This window comes from Cygnus olor, chromosome 14 (genome assembly GCF_009769625.2).
Source record: "Cygnus olor isolate bCygOlo1 chromosome 14, bCygOlo1.pri.v2, whole genome shotgun sequence".
Taxonomy (NCBI): Eukaryota; Metazoa; Chordata; class Aves; order Anseriformes; family Anatidae; genus Cygnus; species Cygnus olor.
This window is the reverse complement of record NC_049182.1, coordinates 15,787,362-15,810,657: the sequence shown is the minus strand read 5'-3', so window position 1 is coordinate 15,810,657 and position 23,296 is coordinate 15,787,362. Positions and strand designations below refer to the sequence as shown.

General features: G+C 52.0%; 3 protein-coding genes and 1 long non-coding RNA gene across 7 annotated transcripts in view; 2 read left to right on the top strand and 2 right to left on the bottom strand.

Annotated features, from left to right (window-relative positions):
- The window catches only part of WWC1 (WW and C2 domain containing 1), a 70,569-nt gene extending 69,740 nt beyond the window's left edge, over positions 1-829 (top strand). For all 4 annotated transcript variants that reach the window (XM_040573398.1, XM_040573401.1, XM_040573399.1 and 1 more), the window contains exon 23: positions 190-829. In XM_040573398.1, the coding sequence (XP_040429332.1) occupies positions 190-256 (67 nt within the window). In that variant the 3' untranslated portion in view covers positions 257-829. The remainder of the gene's footprint in view (positions 1-189) is intronic.
- Positions 830-1,208: 379 nt separating this feature from the next.
- On the top strand, positions 1,209-16,281 carry RARS1 (arginyl-tRNA synthetase 1). Its single transcript, XM_040573381.1, is given in 18 exon segments — positions 1,209-1,346; positions 4,870-5,004; positions 5,345-5,390; positions 5,393-5,473; positions 5,476-5,531; positions 8,110-8,167; positions 8,170-8,217; positions 9,166-9,266; positions 9,581-9,702; positions 10,030-10,150; positions 10,436-10,565; positions 10,904-11,008; positions 11,955-12,133; positions 12,660-12,769; positions 13,607-13,712; positions 14,822-14,994; positions 15,511-15,758; positions 16,134-16,281. Coding segments are annotated over 18 exon segments (1,974 nt in total). The 5' UTR covers positions 1,209-1,301; the 3' UTR covers positions 16,244-16,281.
- Positions 16,136-18,562, bottom strand: LOC121077826. The gene is made up of 3 exons (XR_005824329.1): positions 18,109-18,562; positions 16,644-16,827; positions 16,136-16,250 (listed from the first exon to the last, which is right to left on the bottom strand). It is a non-coding gene; the product is annotated as an uncharacterized LOC121077826 (long non-coding RNA).
- An 80-nt stretch (positions 18,563-18,642) lies between these two features.
- LOC121077824 (rho GTPase-activating protein 7-like) overlaps positions 18,643-23,296 on the bottom strand; it is a 47,199-nt gene continuing 42,545 nt past the window's right edge. The window contains 4 exon segments of the mRNA XM_040573380.1: positions 18,643-19,221; positions 19,519-19,633; positions 21,322-21,541; positions 22,570-22,768. Of these exon segments, the coding sequence (XP_040429314.1) occupies positions 19,204-19,221; positions 19,519-19,633; positions 21,322-21,541; positions 22,570-22,768 (552 nt within the window). The 3' untranslated portion in view covers positions 18,643-19,203.

The window sequence follows — 23,296 nt, the reverse complement described above, 5'->3', positions numbered from 1 at the left end:
TGATAAGGTCAGTGTCGTGAGCTTAACTGTAACAGTACCTCATGTATGCTATGTAAATAAAAGGTGTAGCTTGTGCGAGCCTGTGCTGCTGTTCTTCGTGCTGACAGCTGGTGGGATAAATTCTCATGTAGATGATAGACATTGCTGGCAGGACTTCTGTTGCACTAACACCTGATCATCTCTTTCTAGAGAGAAAATGGCATTTTTCACACGGCCGAGGATCAACATTCCAACGCTCTCTGCGGATGACGTGTGATCACCATAAAGTATTTGCTTTCTGGACAGTTCTACAATGCAGTTTGGTTTTTGAAGGTTATTTATGTGGTATATGAAGGCACCAAGGCATTTGTACATTTGAGCTTTCGTCAGTATGTGGATATTTTAAAGACTTCTAGGTTGAGTTGCATCATCACAAAAACCAGCATTAAAGTGACAAGATTGTATAGTTTGTATATTTAGGAATGTATTTTTGGGAAATAGAATTTTAAATAAGAACAAATCCAGCATCAGGTGCTGTTATTCTTCAATAACTCTCTTTAGAATTTTTGTACAGCTCATCCTGTTTGAGGCTTGACTGCAATAAACTGACTTTGGAGCATCCTCACTCCTGCCTTCTGCCGCCTGGCAGGGCCTCCCTACGGTGCTGTGACCGAGGCCCCGTGTGCAGTGTGACGGAGGCCCTGTGAGCTGTGTTGTGTGGGGGGGGGTCCCTGGGGATCCTGGCTTGCCCTTGGGATGCAGGGGGCGCCTGTTGATCCCCTGCTGTGGGTGGAGGGCCGCAGCCTTGCTGCCTGCCTGCCTTTCCCAATAAAGCAGCCTTCCTGCACCACCAGCCTCCTGGCCTCCTCGTGCTTTGCTACGCCGTGCGTCACCCACAGAGCCGAGCCTCTGTCACCTCACCCCCCTCCCTGTGACATCCTGGGGGAATGGCCTCAAGTTGTGCCGGGGCGGTTCAGGTTGGAAATGAGGAGACATTTCTTCTCAGAAAGAGCAGTCAGGCACTGGGAGGGGTTGCCCAGGGAGGTGGTGGCATCTGTCCTGGGGGTGTTCAAGGAGAGGTTGGGCCTGGTGCTTAGGGACATGGCTCAGTGGTGGCTCAGTGCTGGTGGGGGGGTGGTTGGACCAGGTGATCCTGGAGAGCTTTTCGATCCCGGAGGGCTTTCCCAACGCTAAGGGCTCTAGGATCCTGTGATCACCCCCAGCGGGGCCTCCGGCGCACCAGGGGGCGCTGCGGCCGGGCCCGGCCTCCCCTTTCCGTCCCGTCCCGTCCCGTCCCCTCCCTTCCCTTTCCGCAGCCCGGGATGGAGCCGCGCATGGCGCAGGCAGCGGCACGGCTGGCGCGGCAGGTGCGGGCAGGGGGAGGCGGGCAGAGCCCGGGGGTCCGGGGGCGGCCGAGGGAGAAGCCCCGGGGAGGAGCAGGGGGAGGGAGGGAGGCGCCCCGACGCCATCTGCCTTCCCCGGCCGCTTTGTGGTGTGATGGAGCGGGGCTCCCTGCCAGGCGGCTTTGTGCGAGAGCCCTGCGAATTCGGCGGGGCCTGGCTCACATCCTGACGGGCCTTAGGGTCTTACCGGGAGAGCCGTCGCTGTCTTGTACTCGCAGACAAGGGCAGCTTCCTGGCGCTGGGCTGACCAAAGAGCACTCGAGGTGCCCCCGTAATCCCAGCGGCCTCCCGTGAGGTGCTCCCCGGGTCTTGCCCTTTGCTGAGGAGCTGTGGTGCACGCAGGGGCTGGGCGGGAGGATTAATGTGAAGTTTTATTTCCCAGGCAGCAGCTCTTTCCTGTTCTCAGTTACAGCTTTTGCAGGGTGAGGGTGTAGTGGCCACTGTCACAGAGGCACTGTCTGCCCCCTCACTTGGACGGTACTGGGAGGAATACGAGGGGTGCCTGTAGTTTAACGCAGTAACTTCTTTTTCAGAAAGATTACAGAATTGGTATCTCTTTAACAATACCCAGCATTCACAGGTGATTTGCTAGAGAAGCAGGTTTATTGCAGGTTCCTGTGACAAGGGGCATTTACAACGTGTGAGTGCCTGAAGGCCTTTCTCCTGGAGAGCCCAGATGTGGTTATGGGCGTGGGACAGGGGAGCGCTGCTCCCTCCCGCCGGGCCCTGCACGAGGGCTCCCTGCCTGCCAGGGCCGAGCAGGCCACGGTACCACCCCAGCCCTCCTAGCCTTTACCCATCACTGTTGGAACTCGGTGTAATCCCTGCTGGAAGTAAAGAGTGATGCTGAAACTTTCAGGAAGAAAACACGATGGGGAAATGCAGCAGTGTGGGCTGACACCCTGGGCTTGGTCAAGCCTGAAATGGTGGTGTCCTGAACACCTCGTGTCTGCAGGTGTCTGGGCTGTGGATTTGCTGTTTTTGTGCAGTCATGGTAAAGAAGTAGATGAGAGCCTGGTTTTTGGCACTGTTTTAAGGTATTTTTTCCCTCTTGGCCAATTCCAGCCATTTGGGATACTTGTCAGCTTTTAGTGGTGTGAGAGAAGCTGTTCAGGCCAGATGTCAGCCCCGGGGCTGGCGATTCCTGAGAACCGTCGAGTTTGGGGTTCAGGCCATGCACATGGATAAACCTTTTCTCATCCTCTCTTGTAGCGTGACCATGTGGAAGAAAGCTTGGTAAGATACTGCTCGTTTCATCTCCTGCAAGCCTTAACTTGGGTGACTGGGAGCAATTTTGGTTGTGGAGGACAATCAGAAATGAATTTCGTTCTGAAAGGCTTGCCGGGGTGCTGAAAGATCTCCAGTGGCTGTAGCTGGGGGGTATTTTTTTAATGCAGGACGAGTACATGAGAGCTGCTCATGGGCTGGGATGTGTAGGGATGTCATTTATTTCAAAAGGAGAAAACAAAAAAACTTTCTGGATCTGTGCAATATTTGTCATCACGTGCAAAACTCTCCCAAGGGTCTGACTCGCTAACCTGTCCTGCAGCTGGGGGCTTTGCTAGCAGCAGGTAATCCTGCGTGGAACAGAGCTTACAGGTAGTGTGATATTAAGAGTAGGACAGAATGTTTGTGCTTTTTTAAAGCACATCAGTTGTTTGGGTTTTTTTTCAGACGGAGGGGGAATTAGGTGGTTTAAACTTCAGTTATTTGTGTTGCTGCTCCGATATTGCCTTAAGTCAGTTTGTTGCAATAGTGCTTACTTAAATTTACAGTGAAACAACTGTTCATTAATGCAATGAAATCCCTCTTCCACTATTTTAAATCTGAAGTTGTCTGAAAATTTTTTAAACAGATCTGTGAGTTCTACCAAATGCTACCAGGTCAGGCCAATAAGAAAGTATAAAATAAGAAAACATTTTCTGTCAAGGGGAAGGTAGGCGTATGTATGTGAGAGCAAAGCAGCTGATTGAGGGATGCGGGGGGATGTCTGCCTTTGTTTAAAAAAAAAAGTAATAAGCTGCAAAGGAACAGCTCAAATGGGGATTTGAAGTGAGTTATTTTTAAGATTATAGCATTGCTTTTAGATGATTTGGGTTTGATAAGTGCCAAAACAGAGGTTTTGATCAAGTTTTTTAATTCCAAAGTCCTGTTTCTTCATGCTTGAACCTGCAGGAAGCATCCTGTTCTCCTGTAGCGGAGGCCTTGAGGTTATAAAAGAAGTGCACTGGAAATGTTGAAGCCCAAGCGCAAATGAAGAATGACCTCAAAGTACTGATTTTCAGCTTGCTCCGTAAATAGGGCAGTCTTAAGATGTTTTGGCCCAGCTCAGGAATTTTGAGCATCTGCAGTCGGTTCTGCTTGGCACCTGTGGGAGCTGCTGTGGTCGGTGGTAACACTGGGCCAGGGGATTTGATGACCCCAGTTTTTCCTTAATTAAATATTCCAGGTATTTCAAGTAAGCAAGCCCTTTTGATAAGGTTCTTGGTGGCCTATTTGCCTCTGATGCTAGCCAGCACCTGCTTCCTGCTGTGAGAACCCCTGACGAGCGCAGCAGGGACATGAGCGCCGTTGGGACGGTTTCTACAGCCTCCAGGCGTGTTTGTGGACCAGGTTAAGTGGCTGATGGGCTGGGGGAGGAAAAGAGGCGGACTTCAGAGACGAAGTTTCAGATTCCTCGTTTCACTGGGGGGCTGCGTGAGGAGAGTTCCTGCTACTCGCAGCAGCTTCTCCCTGGTTATAAAAGTGCCCGTGGGCGAGGGGAGGCTCTGGGTCAGCACCCACAGCTCTGCTGTGCTGCCGCTCCCGGCTTCACTAGAGAGGGCAGAGGGGCACACACCTGCAAGACAGCTGAAAGCTGAAGTTCATTTATTTGGAGAATAAAATGAAATTCCCGTTTCTCCTAAACACCTTAACCCCAAGGTAAGGAAGGACTGAGTGGTGAGGTGGGAGCACGTGCTGCCGACACGGCCTCACGCTCTCCTGTGAGGCAGCACGCCGACTTCTGGGCACCTCTGTCACGCGGCGTTGGAGCTTGCTGGGGTTGTGTGAGCGGTTGTGGTTTCACCCTTTGAAGGAGGAAAACGTGGCCTAGCTAGAGAGAGTGGAACTGGCCAAAGCTTGAAGGAGGCTGCAGGGAGTTTGAAATCAAAACTTTGGCATCTTTATTAGATAAAAAAGCTGGAGGAAAATGCCCCTTTTTTTGAGCCTAAATTTCATTAGCCTGACCTGTTGTCTTTCTTGTGCATTCTGTCTTGAGATCAGTAAGATTATTTACTGCACTGACCGCTTTTAAGAATGTGTCAGAATCCATGTTTTTGACACAAATAGAACCATCTTAAACAAAGATTGTTTGGAATTATCTACTTACACGTCGTTGTTGTTACCTTTAGAGACACAACTAGAAGTGTATCAAGATCCTTCCGCTCCTCACCTTCTGTTCCCCTTCTCCAGGAATCACAGTGTGTCCATTTAATTTGCTTTTCAGGAAAACGAGATTAAGTTGCTAACAGCTGAAATCGAAGCGCTGAAGAATTTTGGATGCTTGGGAATCTCCCCGAGTTTTGAAGGGTTGCGAGACGAAAACGCAAAACTTAAATATCGGTTAAATTTCCTTCGAAAGGTAAGGGAATGAGGAATTAATGCTGTGTACGTGCTTTTGTTCTCATTAAGACAAGGTAAATAATTATGTCCGTTTGTTACAGCTAGTAAGGTGTGACAGCATGCTCTCTCTGCATTCTCATGTCTTAAGTGTCGGTGGCACTTCAGAGGTTTCTTGGTTCTTTAAACAAAACGCTGCTTTATGAAAAATGTCAGTGGGTTAATAAGCCCACGCTGCTCTGTGTTGAGGTGGTCATGTGACAGGCAGCCAGCTGAGATCTGCCAGGATTACTGACAGAAGAGTGAGAAGCAAAGCAGGATGTAACTGCTCCTCACACGCCTTTTGTGTTTTGCTTTTTCAGAGCCTTCAAGAGGAAAGAAGTAAAACAGTGAAAAGCATGATTAATATCAAAGCTGTCTTCAGGAGATCTTTGGAGCTGCTATCCAGGCTGCGTACCCAGATTTAGAAAACCCTCCACTAGTGGTGACCCCAAGCAGCAGCCCAAATTTGGGGATTATCAGTGCAACAGCGCCATGGGCATAAACAGGTAAATCTGAAAGACCTTCCAAAGGGAAGCAAAGTGGGATGTTGCCTGCTGGAAGCGAAGTGGTTAGAGAGCCCCGTGAGAGTTGCAATATTTGGACCTGTTTTAGGCTCATTGCAGGCCTCTGGGCTGAGAATTCACTGAATATTTAGTGGTACTTTAGGAGGCGTTGGCCTTCGCGGGCAGGTCCTTTCAATCTCAGTTTAGATTGCTGTTATGAGGCAGGAGAGTGGTCTGAGTTACACGTGTGTGCCACAGAAAAAATGGCCCAGTCTGGGGGATTTTAAGTCATTGTATTCATTTACTTAGGACATACTTAATTACCAAGTAGTGAGCTATATGTTTTGGAGTAATAGCAGGAGGAAACAACTAAAGGCCAGTAACAGAATGCTGATAAAGACCTACAGGTCTCTGAAGAAGGAAGCGCTGGGAAGTCAGAGTGCCCCCCGTGCGCACAGCCTACCTGCACACATGCGCTCGCTCGAGGCCGGCAGGTTCCAGGCACGGGGCGCAGTGCTGCAGATTCCTGCCACCCCCTGGCACGGGTGCTGCTGAGAAGGGCCCTGGGCAGTCCCCCCATGGCCCCAGGGGGACAGGGCGGCTGCACGCAGCGCCCGATGGCGGACCCGGGTGAGGGGTCCGACCCGCGCATTGAGGCCGCTGGTGTGTGCCAGGCACCTTCCTGCAGGCCTCAGCCAGGCGTTGGCTACTGCTCAGGTACCCTCCTTTGTACTGCTTTTCTAGCAGCGCTCCTTTGGTTCAAAAGTGTTGCTAATTGCCTTGTTAGAGCTAAATTTGATGGGTTGTCTTCCTTAGGTATTTTCAATTTTGTGACTCTCTCAGGCAGTTTGCATGCACAGTTTTTCCTGCTGTGCCCACTTGATGCTCGTGTTCCTCTCTGGCTGCCGTTACCCAGCCGTTACCAAGGGGCTGCTGTGTGGGCATCTGTGGTTAGTGGGCATCGGTATTTTCTGTTAACCGATCAAAATTCAGGAAGTGTGTTTGTTTTGTTATGATGTTCTGGTCTTGGAGGTTTTCAGGTCAGCTGTAACACAGCTCTGCTTTGCAGAACACTTCTGATGTATGTGCAAAGGAAGGAGTGTTTTTTTTTTTAATCCTGGCAAGTATCAAACCTCAGAAATTATGGCATTGCTGCTTTGTAGGAGATACTTGGCCAAAGAAAGCCCGGACAGAATAGGAGACATTTCAGGCGTTGCTCAGTGGGATGGGACTGTGATGGAGTACAAGCAGGAGGTGAGGGAGAAAGGTGCTGCGTTCTGTCTGAGGTGTTAGGTGTCCCTGCTTCCAACGCATTGATGCCTTTGAGTGAAGACAGACTCTTTGTAATTACAGATCTTTTATTTTACAGTGTATGTTCACAACAGAAGCAACTTTTATTTTTAAGTGTTCTGTTATTAATTCACCTTTTTATTGTTAGACTACTCTTGACCTTGAACTTGCCCTGACACGGGCGCAGTTCCTGGCCCAGGTTGTCACCTGCGGTCGCCATGTCTGTTGTCCTGTCCCAGTGAGTTTAGCTCGCGGGCAGCACCGATACGTGCCAGCCAGCAGGCTCTTGGCCTGAAGTGCCAAGGCGGAAACAGCCCGCACAGCTACGAGTCGTCTTCCTCAGTCTTGTTAGCACTGTTCGCATGCTGTGGCTGGGCTCTGGCCAGAGGAGCACGCTGGGTGACTGCCCTGCCACACGCTTTCAGGGCTTTGCCATTTTTCTGACCGCTGCTTTACCCCAATTAAGTCTCTGTTAGGATTCTTGAGCAGTCCTGGCTTCTCAGTGTCAGCGTTGTTCGCATAACTCTGTGTCCGAACAGTCCTCGTCAAGCCACGGCTTCAAGTTCCCAGTTGTCAGCAGTGCCGAGGGGTAGAGGCTCCTCGTGCTGGGCTTGGCTGGGGAGTTTGTTCCTTGGAGAGGCACACAGGCTATGCAGGGCCTCAGCTTGGGGACACTGACACGTCACAGCATAATCAGCACAGCAGAGGCAGGGGATGCAGCAGTCCTTTCTCTGAGAGCAGCAGGTTACGTCCTTCCCATCAGCCGAAGTTTCGGGGACGTGGTGCATGTCTCCCCGAGGAGCCCTGCTCCCGCAGGGTGTCCCCTGAGAGGAGCAGTACGCCTCCTGACTGGGCAGCACCGCTACGTGCCAGGCAGCCACGTCTCCCTTCAGTGCGCTGGTGTGGAAACAGCCCTCACAAATGTGTATTGTGTTCTGGGAGCTTGTTAGCATATTAATGCCTGGGGCTTGAGCCAGGAGCTCTGCTTGCTCCTTAGAGTAAGAGGAGTGCAGGGACTGTTCCTGGAATGATTCAGAGGACATGCCAATAAGCTGGTACAACATGCTTATTATCTGGTTTTGCATGTTTTTTTCCTGTAGTCTGGGTAGCATTGAAGTTGATCCCTACAGAAGGTTTCTTTTCTTGCCCTTTCCAAGCCTTTACCGTTTTGCAAGGCTGCTGTAGCGATCAGCAGTATGACAGGTATGCACAGTAGTGTCTGTGCTTTCTGTTTTTTGTGGAATGCTTTGGAGGATTGAATTTTACTGGATTTTCTTGTTGCATTTCAGATCCTGCTCAAAACCAAGGAACAGAAGGTTAGTCCGAGAGAAATTGCTGAGAAAATAACAAAAATATTCCTGCGAATGAGTGCATTGAGAAGGTTGAAATTGCTGGGCCTGGTACGGTACTTTCATGTTCTACCCCTTGTATGTTTTAAAACTGTTAGGGCAATTTTATACTGGATGGGGATCAGAGAAGCTGAGCTGAGTTCAACTGTTCTGTTATTTAAAACCGGTGTTACGGGATGAATGAGCTGCTTCTATCGTGGTGAGCTCTGTAGCCCCCAGACGTGTGCAGCAGCAGCAATCTGCCTCTGTTTTAAATTGGCTGGTGCAGTCCTCAGCCCTTTATTTACAAATGTTTCCACTGATCCTTAAGGGATCAGCCTTGCACTTTGAACATTAGTGATGGGTGTGGGGTCACAGTCATACAAAATCACTGGAGAAATAGGTATGCCCTTCTCAGCTGAGACCGGGAGTGCTTGCTGTTGGTTGGGTGGCGAGGAGGCCTTGCCCTCTCAGCACTGAGAGGCTGGAGTAGCACGGAGGTTGTTAACTGCTGCGTCTGCCTTGTCCCTGTGACCCAGGCAGAAATAGGAGGGCTCCTATTCCTTAGGGCTGCAGTGTAAAGGCAAGGATCACAGGGCCCAGGCCTTCGGGGTGCTTGGGCAGTTCATTCATTAGCTCTTAGAAGGAGAAGTAAAAGAAGGCTAGAAAGCAGGATTTGGTTTTGTATTCTGCAAACCCTGGCAAGATTATTTACTTTCTCATAAAGAATGGTTTTGTAGATTCAGCTTTGAGTGACAGTGTGCAAAAAGGGAGTTGTCAGTGGTCTTGCTTGCAGAATCTGACTCCTGCGGTTGTGTGAAACACAAATAGAAGGCTCTTTTAATGTGGGAGCAGAAATTGTCTTCTAGTGACAGCTTTGTTGTCCTGTTGCTGAAAAAATTTTGTTTAGTCAAGCTAACTTCATATGCTCTTGTCCTTGATGCGAGGAAACAGAAATCAAAAAAGCCCTTAAAGCACTTCTGCAGCCCCAACACTCATTGCTGGTTTTCTCCTCCACAGGTTTTATCAATGTCCACTTGAGAAAGGATTTTGTGTCGAAGCAGCTGAGCAGTTTATTGATGAACGGAGTTCAACCACCGGCTGTTGGCAAAAGGAAAAAGGTATGGCAGTAAGGAGATGGGCATCTTGCACCCATGCAGCTGAAGTGTGTGCTCGACTGCAGGTAGCTTCGAAATCCCCCTCCAGAGAGATTTGTTGAGTAGATGGCCATGTCAGCTGGTTGTCAGGGTGGCATTTTTGTGACTTGAGGCCTGGGCGCCATCAGTTGGCCCATGTGTACCAGCTGTAGTTGCTGGGGTGCTGGGGGATGAGGGACAGGGGTATCCAAGGGCTCCCAGCAACCCCCCGTGAAACACATGGGATATGGCGATGGCTGTTGCCTTTATTCATTTCTTTCTTTTGTACTGTGTCTAAGGTGGTGGTGGATTTCTCTTCCCCCAATATTGCCAAGGAGATGCACGTTGGTCACCTGCGGTCCACCATCATTGGAGAAAGCATGTGCCGCCTGTTCGAGTTCGCAGGTTATGATGTTCTGAGGTGAGAGCTGATTTTGGGATGACATGGGCTGCTTTGGCTAAATGTCTGCAGTACCTCTGTACGCTTTGGTCGGTATTGGTCTTTTTTATAAGCACTTCATAAATAATCCTCTCTGCAGTAAGCTACTAAACTGAGCAAGTGTAGCAGGGTTAGGAATCCAGATGGGCAACAGCTTCGTTGCGTTGAAATTGGGGAGGGGGCAGCTTCTCTATTTTTGGTTTCTTGTATTATGTATGTTTGGTTTTTAGAATATACATATTTAAAATGTGCAATTTTAAAAGATATGTTTGAGAAATCATTTTTATTGTGCTCTTTAATTGCTTCAAGGTTAAACCATTTAGGAGATTGGGGCACCCAGTTCGGAATGCTCATTGCTCACCTCCAAGACAAATTTCCAGATTACTTAACTGTTTCTCCTCCCATTGGGGATCTCCAAGCTTTTTACAAGGTATTTGTAGCAAATAAACGTGATATTTATGTCAACACCTAAAAAGCAGGTTTAGGAGGTTTACAAACTTGCAGCGCAGTTTTAGAGAAACAAAGGGAATCATGTTAATAGATTATTGCAATTATCTGCCAATAGATAATGAATCTGGTCTCGAGTTGCCATGTGGGGCGTGATTAAAGGACTTGTCTTTTGAGACGAGTGTGCTTTGAGAACCTGTTATGAAAGTCCCCCCCGTTGTTTCGGGGGAAAACAGGTGCTTCGTTCATGTAGTGTGTTTTACCATAGGAATCCAAGAGGAGATTTGACACAGAGGAGGAGTTTAAGAAACGAGCCTACCAATGTGTGGTGCTGCTGCAGAGCAAAAACCCAGACTTCATTAAAGCGTGGGAACTGATCTGTGACGTGTCGCGGAAAGGTGACTTTGCCAGGTTCAGAAACATGTCTCAGCAGTTGAACAGTGTGGTTTTCCTCACCTTTATGTCCGAGTCCATCCTCTAGTTTTCTTAAAGAAATCGCTGCCGCCCTGCTATAAGAAGCTTAAAGTAAAAGGATGATAGAGCCAAAGTACTGGGCTGTCTGTGGAGGGTTTCAGCTAAAACTTTTGTCTCCTCAGTCTAGTCTGAGTCCTAGTCTGATAGCTTGACCCAGAGACAGAAAACATTTAGGGATTTGCTGTACCCATTGGTAAACATATGCCAGTGAATTCCCACTGTGTACGTTTAATGGAAATTTTGATCTGTTTCCCTCCTCAAGAGTTCCAGAAAATCTACAACTGCCTGGACATCACACTCATCGAGAGAGGGGAGTCATTCTACCATGAGATGATGAAAGATATTGTCAAAGAATTTGAAGATAAAGGTAAGGCTTTTGGTCTTGGAATCAGAAATTCTGCAGATGTCAGCATGAGCGAGGTAACCTCACTCCTATCTGATGAGGTGTAGGACTGATTTTTGCAAAGTTGCATTTTTCACACCCTTGCTCTTTTTCTCAGCAACATTTCCTGAGTGGATCTTTGGTGGAATTTCCTCCCAAAGAAGCATTAGCAGAACTGATTCTTATGTGTATCGTTCCAGAAAGTGTGAATCTTCCCTGCTGACACCAAGAGCAGTTTGTGTGTGATGTTTGTAGGAAATAGTGTGAGGTACCACTGGAATCACTGCATCTTCAGTAGATAGTCAAGGAGCAGTGTATGAGAGACTTCTCAGTCTTGGTGTTGGGAGTAGAGGACAACTTGAATCTGAGAAGTCTCTCTGAAGACAGTGGCACATTTGGATTATGTTGACTTTGAGACTCACAAGAAGCCAAATGGACCATAACGAGTCTCTGGTTTTATGTGGTCCTGTTTAGATTTAGAAATTCTTGAGACTCACCATCTGTAGTGGTGACTAGTGGTGACTGGTCAGACTAGTCTTACCTCCTAGATATATTGTGCTAGTCCTCACTGCATCTCCATAGAGTTTCCATTGTCTTTAATGCCCTCCATTGTGATGTTCTTGTGGCTCTAAAGGTGGATCTGAATGCCAGCAACATGAGTTTTTAAATCCAACTAGGTCCCTTTTGGAAAGGCCAGATCTGAACAGATCTGCTTTCTTGTGCGTGGTGCTTTGTTCTAGAAGTGCAGTACAAAATATGACACAGCTGGTGAGGGAATTCTCTTTTTATTTTTATTTTAGACATTAGTTTTTAATGTGAGTGCATGGTGTTTTCTTTCTGGTAGCATCTGGAATGGGAAGTGTTTGTCTCTGTCCTGCCCCCAAACCTCCCCATGTGATATGACACATGATGTGTTCCGTTGCTTTCCTAGGATTTGTCCAGGTGGATGATGGGCGGAAGATTGTCTTTGTCCCAGGTTTCCCTGTCCCGCTGACAATCATGAAATCAGATGGAGGTTACACATATGACACATCTGACTTAGCTGCTCTTAGACACAGGCTGTGTGAAGAGAAGGCTGATATCCTTATCTATGTTGTTGACAGTGGCCAGGTGAGTACGTCAGCCTCTTCTGTCATTCCTGGTACAGATCAGAAAGTATTTAAATGACAGATACAACAATATTGTAGGTAGAATGCTGCAGGTGTGGTGTATTGCCTTTTGTCCTCATTAGTGTGATGGTGGATCTAATTTGGTGACTGGTGATCTCCATGGACAGCCCTGGAGATCCCAAATGATTATGGATACCCAGTCACCACTGGAGGTCGGTTAAACCTAACTCTCAGTAGAACAGTCTGAAATGAGATTTGTACTGCTTATACATTGGCCTCTTCTTACCCGAGGAAATGCAAGGTTGTCAGCAGCGTCTGAGCAGTGATGTGAATTTGCTGGTTGCTGCTTCTGTAAGCCAGGCAAACTCTCTGAAAGGTTAAGCTTTCTGAGGTGGAACTCTTCTGTGGAGCTAGAAACATTTACAGTCTCATTGTGAAAGCAGCATTGTGAAGGAGATGAAGCTGGCAAGAAAACTCTACCTGGAAGTGTGGGTTGAGACCTGGTTGTTGGTGTTTGTTCCTTGCAGTCGGTGCATTTGCAGACAGTGTTTGCAGCTGGACAGATGATCGGCTGGTATGATCCCAAAGTAACCAGAGTGACCCACGCTGCATTCGGAGTGGTGCTGGGAGAAGACAAGTAAGTCTTTGGAGGTAGTTTTTCCTCTGTGTGTGCTCTGGAGGGGATGTTTGAGTGACTTGTCCATTCCTTGACAAGTACGCATGCGGCATGCCAAGCAAAACACATCACGTGCTGCGCAGTTATTTGTAACTGCGTCACTGCGCTGGGTGTCAGGGCCCTCTGATGCACATAGTTTTGGTGCTGAACTCTGGTTCCCTCTGGGGCCTGGCCTCTGCTGCCTGCCGTTTGGGGAGAGGACCGGGAGTCGGCACGGGGCGGTGCCGAGGTGATGTGAATACTGGAGTGGCAATGGTAAAGGCCATGCTTTCCTTATTCCCTGCCTGCCCTGTGGTAGATGGAATGAAAGTTGGGAAAAGAACCTCTGGGGTCTGGTCTGCAGGCCAGGCCCTTGTGCTCCAGAGTTGTTCGTGCGTCTCTGTGAAGTGACGCAACCAGTGCACTCCTACAGCCACGTAACGCTGCAGAGCGAGTGCTTTTGCTGGAGGTTTGTTACAAAAGTAAAGGTGCCTTGCTGGACTGGAGCCTTGTGCTGGTGTTGTGTCCTTCCTAATGCCTGGGACAGCTCTGAGTGTTGGAGCCTTCCTACCCCCCAGGTCCCCACCTGTGTTCTGGCAGGTTCCTGCACTTCCTGCTAGGTGTAGCTGCCTGGTGTCAATTTCTTCAATACAGAGCAATTTGTGGGCATGTGGTTTTTTATCAGCCAAAGGTTTGAGCAGTGGAAATTCCTGCAAGAAGCTCAGGGGCATGTCCTGGATCTGCCTGGGCACACACTAGGCAGAGGGTGGGAGTGTTTTGCCTCTTACACAGGTGGTCATTTTGGCTGTGTGTTTTCAGGAAGAAGTTCAAAACTCGTTCAGGGGACACCGTGCGTCTCATAGATCTGCTGGAAGAAGGGCTGAAACGAGCCATGGACAAGCTGAAAGACAAGGAACGGGACAAGGTAGCTCATCTTTCCTGAGAACTTCCCAAATTTGTTCACAAACTTACAATTTCCACATTCTGAGTGTGAGCTGAGAATATGGATGCAGCCAAACTGCCCGGGAGGTGCTGTGGGATGTGTACAGAATCAGTGGTGTTATCTGGGAGCAGCTGGGGCAAGGGTGTTGTCGTGGGGAAAGGAGAATCCCTGGGTACGTAGCCGTGTGGAGATGGAAGCTGCAGGCAGCGAGCTGGCCTCCGGCTGGTGCTGCAGAGCTTTTTGGGGAGCTGGGAGGGGAGCTGGGCCTGGCGGGATGTGAAGTTGCAGCCTCGGCCTGCTGGGCTGGTGGTGACTTCTGGTGATGGGCTGCTGGGGATGTGCAGGGCACTTTGGTGTCAGGCTTCACCCTTTCCCTCAGACACTGCGGCTGAGCTGGCTGGAAGCCCTTTGCTTAAAGAGGTTCTGCCGTGGGTGCTGATCGCCTGGAGAGAGCTGCACGGCGTGGGCCACAGCATGGAGCAGAAGGACCAAGCTGCCCGAGCACTGTGCGAGGCAGTGGAATTAGGAAGTGGAGCTCCTGGGTGCTGTGCAGTACAGGCTGAAAGCTCCTCTTTTAAATGGAAATAGCAGGAAGCACGGGAAAAAAATAACACCATAAAGATCTCCCAAGGACACATATGATTCAGACACACAGTGCTTTGCCCTGCCGACAGGGTGTTGCTGTACCACAGAGGTGTTTTATGGGCATTTGGACTGTCCAAAATGCTCTGTAGGGGTTGCAGGGGCAAGTGTTTGTTTGTGAGAAGCAAGAGCACAGGGTGAATGTCAAACTTGCATGGTAGAGAGAACGTGATGGGTCCTTGGGCCTTCAGGAGCAGGGAGAGTGGAGTCAGCCTTAGCCTGGGCAGGTTGGCCGCGCCACCTGAACACGAGAGAAGTGAGGGGCAGAGATGGGGTCTGGTCCCTGGGGTGGGTGTGAGCCTGTGCCACGTACCGTGTGGGTGAACTCCTCTCAGCTGCCTGCACTCTCCTCCTGAGCCGCGCTGAGTGCCCAAGGCTGCGTGGTGTGGCTCCTGATGCCAGCAGGGTGTTCCTCCTCCTGACTGTTACCTGTTCTGAAATCGTAACAGGTCCTCACAGCAGAAGAGCTGAGAGCTGCCCAGACGTCAGTCGCGTTTGGATGTATTAAATACGCAGACCTCTCCCACAACAGACTAAATGACTACGTGTTCTCCTTCGACAAGATGCTGGATGACCGAGGAAATACAGCTGCTTATTTGCTGTATGCCTTCACGCGGATCAGGTGGGTTGAGTGTGTTGGGAGTCACTTGGAGCTAGCCTCTGATGCTCTCTGAATCTTTATGCAAAGGAGATGTGGGGGAAGGAGTGAGGTAGCTGCATCAGTGCTGGTGGGGTTAGTTGGTATGAGAAGCGAGCTCTGTAGGCAAGTTTTTATTTGTCTTTAGAGACTGTGTCCTGTGTTACCTGACACAGGGCCCTGCTGTGTGCCATGCATCCCGGGCCTTTTAGCTACCAGGGAGGGAGCTGTGAGGTTCTAGGTAATTCCTTTTGAGGATTTGGGTGGCCAGAGAGGGGTGAGTCTGTGTTCCAGCAGCTGCTCACTGTTGCCATACCCCACAGAGCTTTTCTGGCACCCTGAGCGCTGCTTGGCTTGGCAGCACGGGCAGTTGTGCCGACACCTACACGGAGCACGGCCCTGCCTTCTCCCCTGCAGTGCCCCGTGGGCTCGCTGCGAGAGCGGCGCAGGCTGGGCCTTGTTGGGACCCTTACAAGCAGACAAAGTTTTGGAACATTGCAGGGCTATTGCTCGCCTGGCCAATATTGATGAGGAGATGCTGCGGAAGGCAGCCAGGGAGGAGGTGCTCGTCCTGGACCACGAGAAGGAGTGGAAGCTGGGCAAGTGCATCCTGAGGTTCCCCGAGATCCTGCAGAAAATCCTGGAGGATCTGTTGCTGCACACGCTCTGTGACTACCTTTATGAGCTGGCCACCACCTTCACTGAGTTCTACGACAACTGCTACTGCGTTGAGAAGGACAGGCAGAGTGGTGAGTTTTGGCCTATGGGGCTGCACGTGCCTTGGCACGCACCAGAACAGAGGTGACGCACGGGGTTTTCCTGGTCCCGGGAGGGCTGGTGTTGCATTACTAGCTGCTGCAGAGCAAGTGCTGCCAGGTGGGAGGATGGAAGGCGGCTGGCACAACTGTGCCATCTTCTGTCCGTGAGCAGGAAGGTTCTGCAGGAGCTGTGAGCAGCCAGGCGGCTGGAAACTCGGTGGCTGGTCAGTCTGCCTGGCTCGGGGAGTAGGGGAGGGAGCTCGCCGTGCCCAGCCCCAGGGCAGGTTGTGGGTGGATGGGTCCCCCGAGGGAGGGCGGTGTTGGTTCTGAGCAGCTGCTCCATCTCCTGCGTTGATGTTTTTGCAGGCCAGATCGTGAAGGTGAACATGTGGAGGCTGCTGCTGTGCGAGGCCACTGCCGTGATCATGGCCAAGGGCTTTGACATCCTGGGGATTAAGCCGGTGCAGAGGATGTAGCTGTTCCCTGTGGGGTGACAATAAAAGGATTGAACATCTGGAGGTGTCTGTGTCTGTCGGGGTGGGGTTCTGGTATGGGAAGGTGCTCTAGGGGAGCAGCACCCTGAGGGAGGAAGGAAAGTAAGAAAGGGAGGGCACAGGAGCATGACTTCAGAAGCTGCAGGTACAGAGGCAGACAAGAGAGGCTGTGGACACAGCTCAGAGCATTTCTGTGCGCAGGAACTGAACCCTACAGGCCCATGCCCACCCCCAGGGCTGCTCTGCTGTAGCCCACAGATTGTTGGAGGGCTGAGGCCTATCGGAACACCCAAGTGTCCTTCTGGGAAACCGCCCAACCACGTACAGTCACTCACAATCCCAGAGCTGACCTTGCTCTGATGATATCCAGCATCATCTTTACCTTATTTGCCAAGTCCAGTGCGAGCAGGTCACCCAGCTTGTGATGTTATCTCTGGCATCCCTCAGTTAAGCATGGAGCTCTCACGAGAGCCGAGCAGTTTCATCCCAGCCCAGCAGTGCAAGGCCCTGGTGATGCTCATTTCATGGACGTTGTCAGTGAGCTGATCGAGGCAGCAAGCAGGTACCTGCAGAAGAGAGCAAACACTGCACTCAAGAACCGAACTTAATGTAAAACACCGGGGGGCTGTGAAACAACACAGTCTGAACTCTGTTGTCCTGTTGGGGTGTGCCACCTACAAGAACCCACATTCCCATCACTGCATGTGCAGGTGGGGCACCAGCACCCCAAAAGGGGTGGCTTCCTGTGTGCCTCTCAGAGGCCAGCAGTTAGGCTGCAAGCATGCAGCTGCACAGCACTGCAGAACACCTGCACAGCAGCACCACACCCAGTCCTCACTGCTGGCAGCTTGTCCGCCATCAGGTTTCGAAGGAGGGAAGAGTGAATGACTTTCTCCTTCCACTCTCAGTCACCAGTCTCTTGTACCTGCCCCTTTCCCCTGCTTGGCCAGCCTCTCCCTGAGCAGCCCGCTGCTCGCCCGGTGAGTCGATATCCGTCTCGATGTCCGTCTGTGGCTCGCCCCAGCGAGGAGGCAGCCGAAGGACAGCAAGCCCTGCCCCGCACAGCTGGCCTCCCTCAGCACGGTGTGGCTGGGCCTGCCCTGATGCGCTGCCAGGGCCAGTCTGCTCCCAGGTGCCACCCCTGGCACCGCTGCCAGGAGCTGGGACAGCCGGTGCTCCCGCAGCCCCAGCAGCTGCCAGCACTGCTGCCGGATGGCAGGCAGGCGGCAGCTCTCCCTGGAGGAGCAGGAAACCCAGGGGAAGAGCAGACCGATGACTACGCTCCCTCAAGAGGATGGCACAGGGGAAAAGCCTTTCCCTGCAGCAGCATGCTCTAAATCCCTACAGAGCCACCGAGCCTCTCTGCTCATCTATCCCAACCTGCGCACCAGGCTGCCTAACAGTTGGCCGTGGCTCCTGAAAGCTGCCTTTGCTTTGGGATTTGTTGGAGCTCTGCTGTGCAAGGGAAAGCAGCGCAGAGCTGAGGCTGTGTGACTATCAGAGGAGGTGTTGGGCTTGATGTAGCTGCTTGCTGCATGTGTGCACGTGTATCTTTGTGTATGGACATACACAGCAATATAGGTATACAGAGAGATGTAAACAAGCTACACATGTATGTATGTGACACACGGCCCCAGCCTCGCCATACGTCAGCTGGGGGGGGAGCTCACCTATGACAGCCAGACAGCACTGATCCGGCAGTTACATGCGCGCACACACACACGCCTGGTGACTCTGACCCCACCAGCAAGCCAAACATGACCTAGCTCTGGTGCTAGCTGCCCAGCTCCTGCAGATGCCCCGTACCCCTGCCGTGCCCTCCCAAGGCTGTACCTGCCCCACGGTACCTGAGCAGCGCTGGGCACGCAGTGGCAGCCAGGCACCGGTTCCAGCCATCGGGGGAATCCGCTGGTGACGAGGCCAAGCCAGGCAGGGTCAGGTTTGGTGCCAGCAGCTGGGTCAGCCACGATCCAGCGATGGCCAGGAACAGCTGCAGTGACGGGTCTGGGGCTGGGTGTGTGGGGCTGGGGCCGGGCATGGCCACGGCTGAGGCCTCTCCCCACAGTCACCAGCAGGAAGGGGACAGCCTGGCTGGGCTGTCCCTGAGTCCCGGCACCAGACCCCTCCCCCGGTGGAGTTGGGGGGCACAGTTGTGGCCCCCCTCGCAGTGCCCTGGTTATAGCAGGAGGGTGCAGGATGTCCGCTGGCCAAGGCCAGCCCAGGTGGCGCACAAGTGACTGCGGGGACAGGCAGCAGGTGTCAGGGCACCCCGGGGGGGGGGGGGGGGGGGGGGGGGGGGGGGGGGGGGGGGGGGGGTGGGGGGGGGGGGGGGGGGGGGGGGGGGGGGGGGGGGGGGTGGGGGGGGGGGGGGGGGGGGGTGGGTGGGCAAGGGGCTGGGGCTGGGCATTCAGGCCACCACTGACGAAATCGGGACCTGCAGTGGGGCTGGGATGGACAGCAGGTCACTGGCCAGTTTGGGACCTGGGGGCAGGGGTGCAGTGTCACTCATGGGGCATGGGGCTTGGCTGGGGGTCAGTACTGGCGGGAGCCATGGGGCAGGGATGTTCTCAGCCCGGGGGAGCCAAGGGGAGGCAGCTCCCTGCTGCTCGGGGCAGTGTGAGACCTGAGCTGAGAGCTGGGGGGCACCAAGGGCTGTGGCTCCCCAAGGGAAGGGACCGGGGGCTGGGTGTGACAGCAAGGACACAGGACAGCCACCCAGTCCCATGCCACCTGAGCCAGGCCAGCAGGGCTACTGGGGGTGGCAGCCAGGGCCAGCTGAGTCCAATCATCAGACACATATCTGGGGTGAGGAGGGCCGAGGTCGAGCCAGGAGGGTGGGTCAGCAGCAAGCCAGGTCAGGATGGGGTCCGGTGACAGCAACCAGGGTGAGCCACAGTCCAGTGATGGCCAGGAATGTCCATAGCGACGAGGAAGGGCCGAGGTCAAGCCGGGAAGTCAGTCTGTGGGTCAAGGGCCAGGTGCAGATTAATGGGGTCCATGGCCAGGCACAGGCATGGCTGGCGGCAGTCCAGCCAGGCCCCAGCAGCCAACCCTCACCTTCTGCCAGCGCCCCCAGGACAGGAGGGTCAGCCCTGGCTGGGGCTCCCCACAGAGCATAATACAGCAGCCTCTGCCCCACGGCACCACCATGGAAGGGGGCAGCCTTCGGCAGCATTAGTGCTGAGCTGGCCCCAAGCCCAGGGTGGCAACGCCCCTGCCGTGCCCCACGCTTTGCTCTGTGACAGCAGGCAGCATACCTGGAAGAGCCTGTTGCACTCCATTATCATGTGGGCCAAGCCCTGCGTCGCTGCCAGGTTCTCGCTCAGCTCCCTCTGGTCCGGCTTCCCCAGGCTGTACTTCCTCTGGCTCAATCTGTGGGGGGGAAGGCGAAAGGCAGGCTGTGAACAAGAGGCTGGGCCGTACAGGCACAATGTGGGGGCTGGAAACCAGCAGCTTCAGCAGGAGGCGCTGCATGAGGCTCACGTCGCCTCACATAGTAAGATACATCACGGCCATCGTTCTTGCCCAGCATACCCTGAATGTGCCCAAGGCAGAACTGACCAGGAGCAAGGTCTACCCTTGCAAGGCAAGGTATTTTATTCCCGAAAACATCATCACATCTGGCCAAAGACAGCAATCACCCCAAATTGCTTTGTGTGGAGCCTTCAATATCAGGCTCCACGCAAAGTCCACGCAGAACCTTTTGGCTCAAACCACACTGAACAGATTTCAAAAACAGTCCCCTCTTTTAATTCATAATCATTATATGACATCATTAATCCTGGCTTCTGATGTGTCTAGCTATGTGCATTCCTGCCAAACAGCTTGAAAATGCGTCAGGAGATAAGAGGCGTCCTCAGCTGTGCGCCTCCGAGCCAGACCTGTCAGCCTCCCCTTTGAAGTCTGAAACCTGCACTGCGGCTTAATGCCCGGTTACAAAAAAAAAAGCAAATGGTTCAAAGCAACCTGCCTCCTGCACAGTGACAGCAAAGAGAAACCTCAGCTTCCCTTTGTGATCCCAACAGTTCTACTCTGAAGTAAACGCAGGCGGTACGGATCTCAAAGCCCGCTCCCCAGGTGCTCAGAGGGGGCTGCAGGCGGGGACAGAGCAGCTGCCCCGACCTCGCGGCTCCTCTGCCCTGCGCTGCCTCAGCCCAGGGGCACCTGGGCAGCCCCAGGCTCCAGCTGCACTCAGGCTGAGGTCCTGCGTGCTTTCTCTGCCCTCTCTGTGCTCTCCAGAGCCTGCGTTATCACGCTGATGGGTGCCAACAGCACATCTGACAGCTTCTGCAGCTCTCTGGAAGCAGTCCTCAGCTTCAGAGCGCCATGTGGGGTGATTAATTGGCTACGCTGATGGGTGCACAGCGCTGCCATCAAAGCCAGCTGTCCTTTTCTGCTCTGATACGTGTCTGCCCATACACAGGAGCACGGCATAAAGCAAACAAACAGCACTGCCTCAGGAGACCAGATAAGGCACGAATGCTCTCTGAGATACTACTTGTCTGCTTTGGCCCAAGGGCACCTTCCTCCCTGCACGTACAAGCGGGCAATGTTATGCAACCCAGATACTTCTAGTTATTGAGATAAATGTACAGCATCCCCGTGGCTCGGTTTGGCAGGCACAAGCCCCTTATCACCCAGCAGCACGCGTGCCAGCAGCTGCTACAATCTGCCAGGTATCTGCAGGGCCTTCGGGCTGCACCAGGCTCAGGTCCCCAGTGCAGGAGCTGCACGTCCCGTGGCAGCACCACCTTCATGCAGGCAGTGGGCACAGGCGGGGCGCTGGACCTGTGGGCAGCCATAAAGAGACCAAGAGGCAGGCTGGCTCGCGTGGAAGCTCGTCAGGAGCAGGACACGAGGGCCTTCCCATAGCTGCCAGAGCTCTGCGTGTGCTGTGGTCAGCTCCTGCTGGACCTCAACAACTGTACTTGAGACAAACCCTGTGACACACACTTTGTCCCCATTAAAAGCAAACACTTGTCCTAGGCCAGCTACAGAAAGCATTGATCTAGCAGAGAACACTACTGACAGCAGCAATGCCAGCACTAGGATGACAATACCGAGTGGAGGAGGAGGAGCTATCCCGTCTCAGGGTGTTGAGGTGAAACAACGACGGTGCGAGACAGACAGCGATGTTGGTTGGGGTCATCTGGTTTTCTTCAACAAAAGCAACCACATCTCGTAGAAAGAACAGGAGGATTTTCAGAGCTTCTTGGTTTTCCTTTGGGAGAAGGAGAATGGCAGCCTGGACAGCCTGAAGCTGCTGGTCCTTTGGCACGTCTGAAAACAGAAAAACTATGGAAATCACACGTGATTTGCAAAGGAAGTATCTGTCAAAGGAGTGCCAGGCAAGGCTTTGAAACGACAAGAACTGAAGCTCTAGCTCACAACAAGAAGGCCATTGTCACCTTCACACCACACAAGTACAGTTTTCACCAACTGCCTGTCAATATGCACACATATCCAGTGATGCTGGTGCTTGAGTGCTTGTATTTATTTTTTCTTGAATGCCTTACTAATGAGCTCATGTTGAACTGGCTCTGATTACAATCTAAAGAGGGGCTTTTCTCCACACAAAATGTTACTCTGCAATGATAGTTTGGAGTAGATACCTATGGTACCTTTTCCTTTCAGCCTCAGGCATGCAGAGAATAGATGCTCTCACTGAAGCCCGGTGAGACCCTGTGCCTGACAGCTCCTGCAGGAGGGTGGGTGAGGCTCACCCTGCCAGGAATCCCCATCATGAGAATGGTTTCTCCAGTTTTGACCACGGCAAAGGGTAGACCATTGCCGCTCTTTCCCTTCAGCAGATGCACACACGCAGGAAACACAAAACGTGCTTCTTGGTGAAAGCACCACCTTCCCTATCTACCTCCAAAATCTAGTATAGTAATCTGGGCACCTGCGCAAGTCACACATGGCACAGGAATGGGGAGCAGAGTTCAGCCATTTGCTGTTTCTATCCCAGTACAAAAGACAGGAGGTGGACAGTGGCCAGGTGTAAAATAAATGGAAGGAAATGGTTCCACATCCTTTGGACAAAGGAACTGTAGCGCTCCTCACAAATGTTTGTAGATGCAAAAAGAAAAACTAGCGTCAAACAAACCTCATGCAAGATGCAGATCTCAAGTGTTTAAATCCAGATCCACACTGAGGTCATCTTTTCAGACAGGTCCTGCCTGATTTGTGTCCTCAGATTATTAAGGGACACAGCACCAGTCCCAGTCTGGACACTGCCTTGTACAGCCGAATAGTGAGGTATCATAAGATATTCAAGGAACTGGAAAACTATAGCTTTTGTTACCTACATTGGTAGATGTGGAGGAAGGATTCACAAAGCCTGCTAGTAAATATAGGCTCGGGAAGGTCTCGGAAATACTGCTTCACCATATCTGCCACGTCAAATGCTGACTGCCCTTCGTAACATACGTTGTTTGGGCTGGCTTCATTCATTTCTCTTAAAGACAAGATCCTGGATTTAACACCAGATTTTCGGAACAGGCCAACCTACAAGGAAAAACGAAAATATTAAAGACACAGAGGAGTTACCAGGATGCAAGTATCTGACAAATAATAATTGATCCTTCACTTCCCTTTTGACAGTTAAGACCCTATGCTAGCAGGACGCAATACTGATGTATTTTTGTATCAATAGCAGCAGCAAGGATATTCCTCCCCAGCAGACCATGAGTGAGTATGTTTTATCTCTGCGTAGTGGCACATTCCAGCTGAAGCAAGACTCCTCATCACATCGGCTCTGGCACTACTGGCAACCACAGAACAAAGGGAACCACAACACTGTGTGACCTCCTGAGGGAGCAGAGACGTGCCACCATACCAGGAAAAGGCACCAAGAGAACTGACTGCAGATGAGTTCAGCAAGGCAAGGCAAAGAACACGGTACAGGACTAAAGGTATTCCCAGAAGGCAGCAGCATGTATTCCCTGCAGGCCACCTGCTCAGACCTATCACACCTTTCTGCCCGTGGTGGCAAGGAAGTCCCCCCAAAAGCTGAAAGCAGAGACTGGTTCTGGA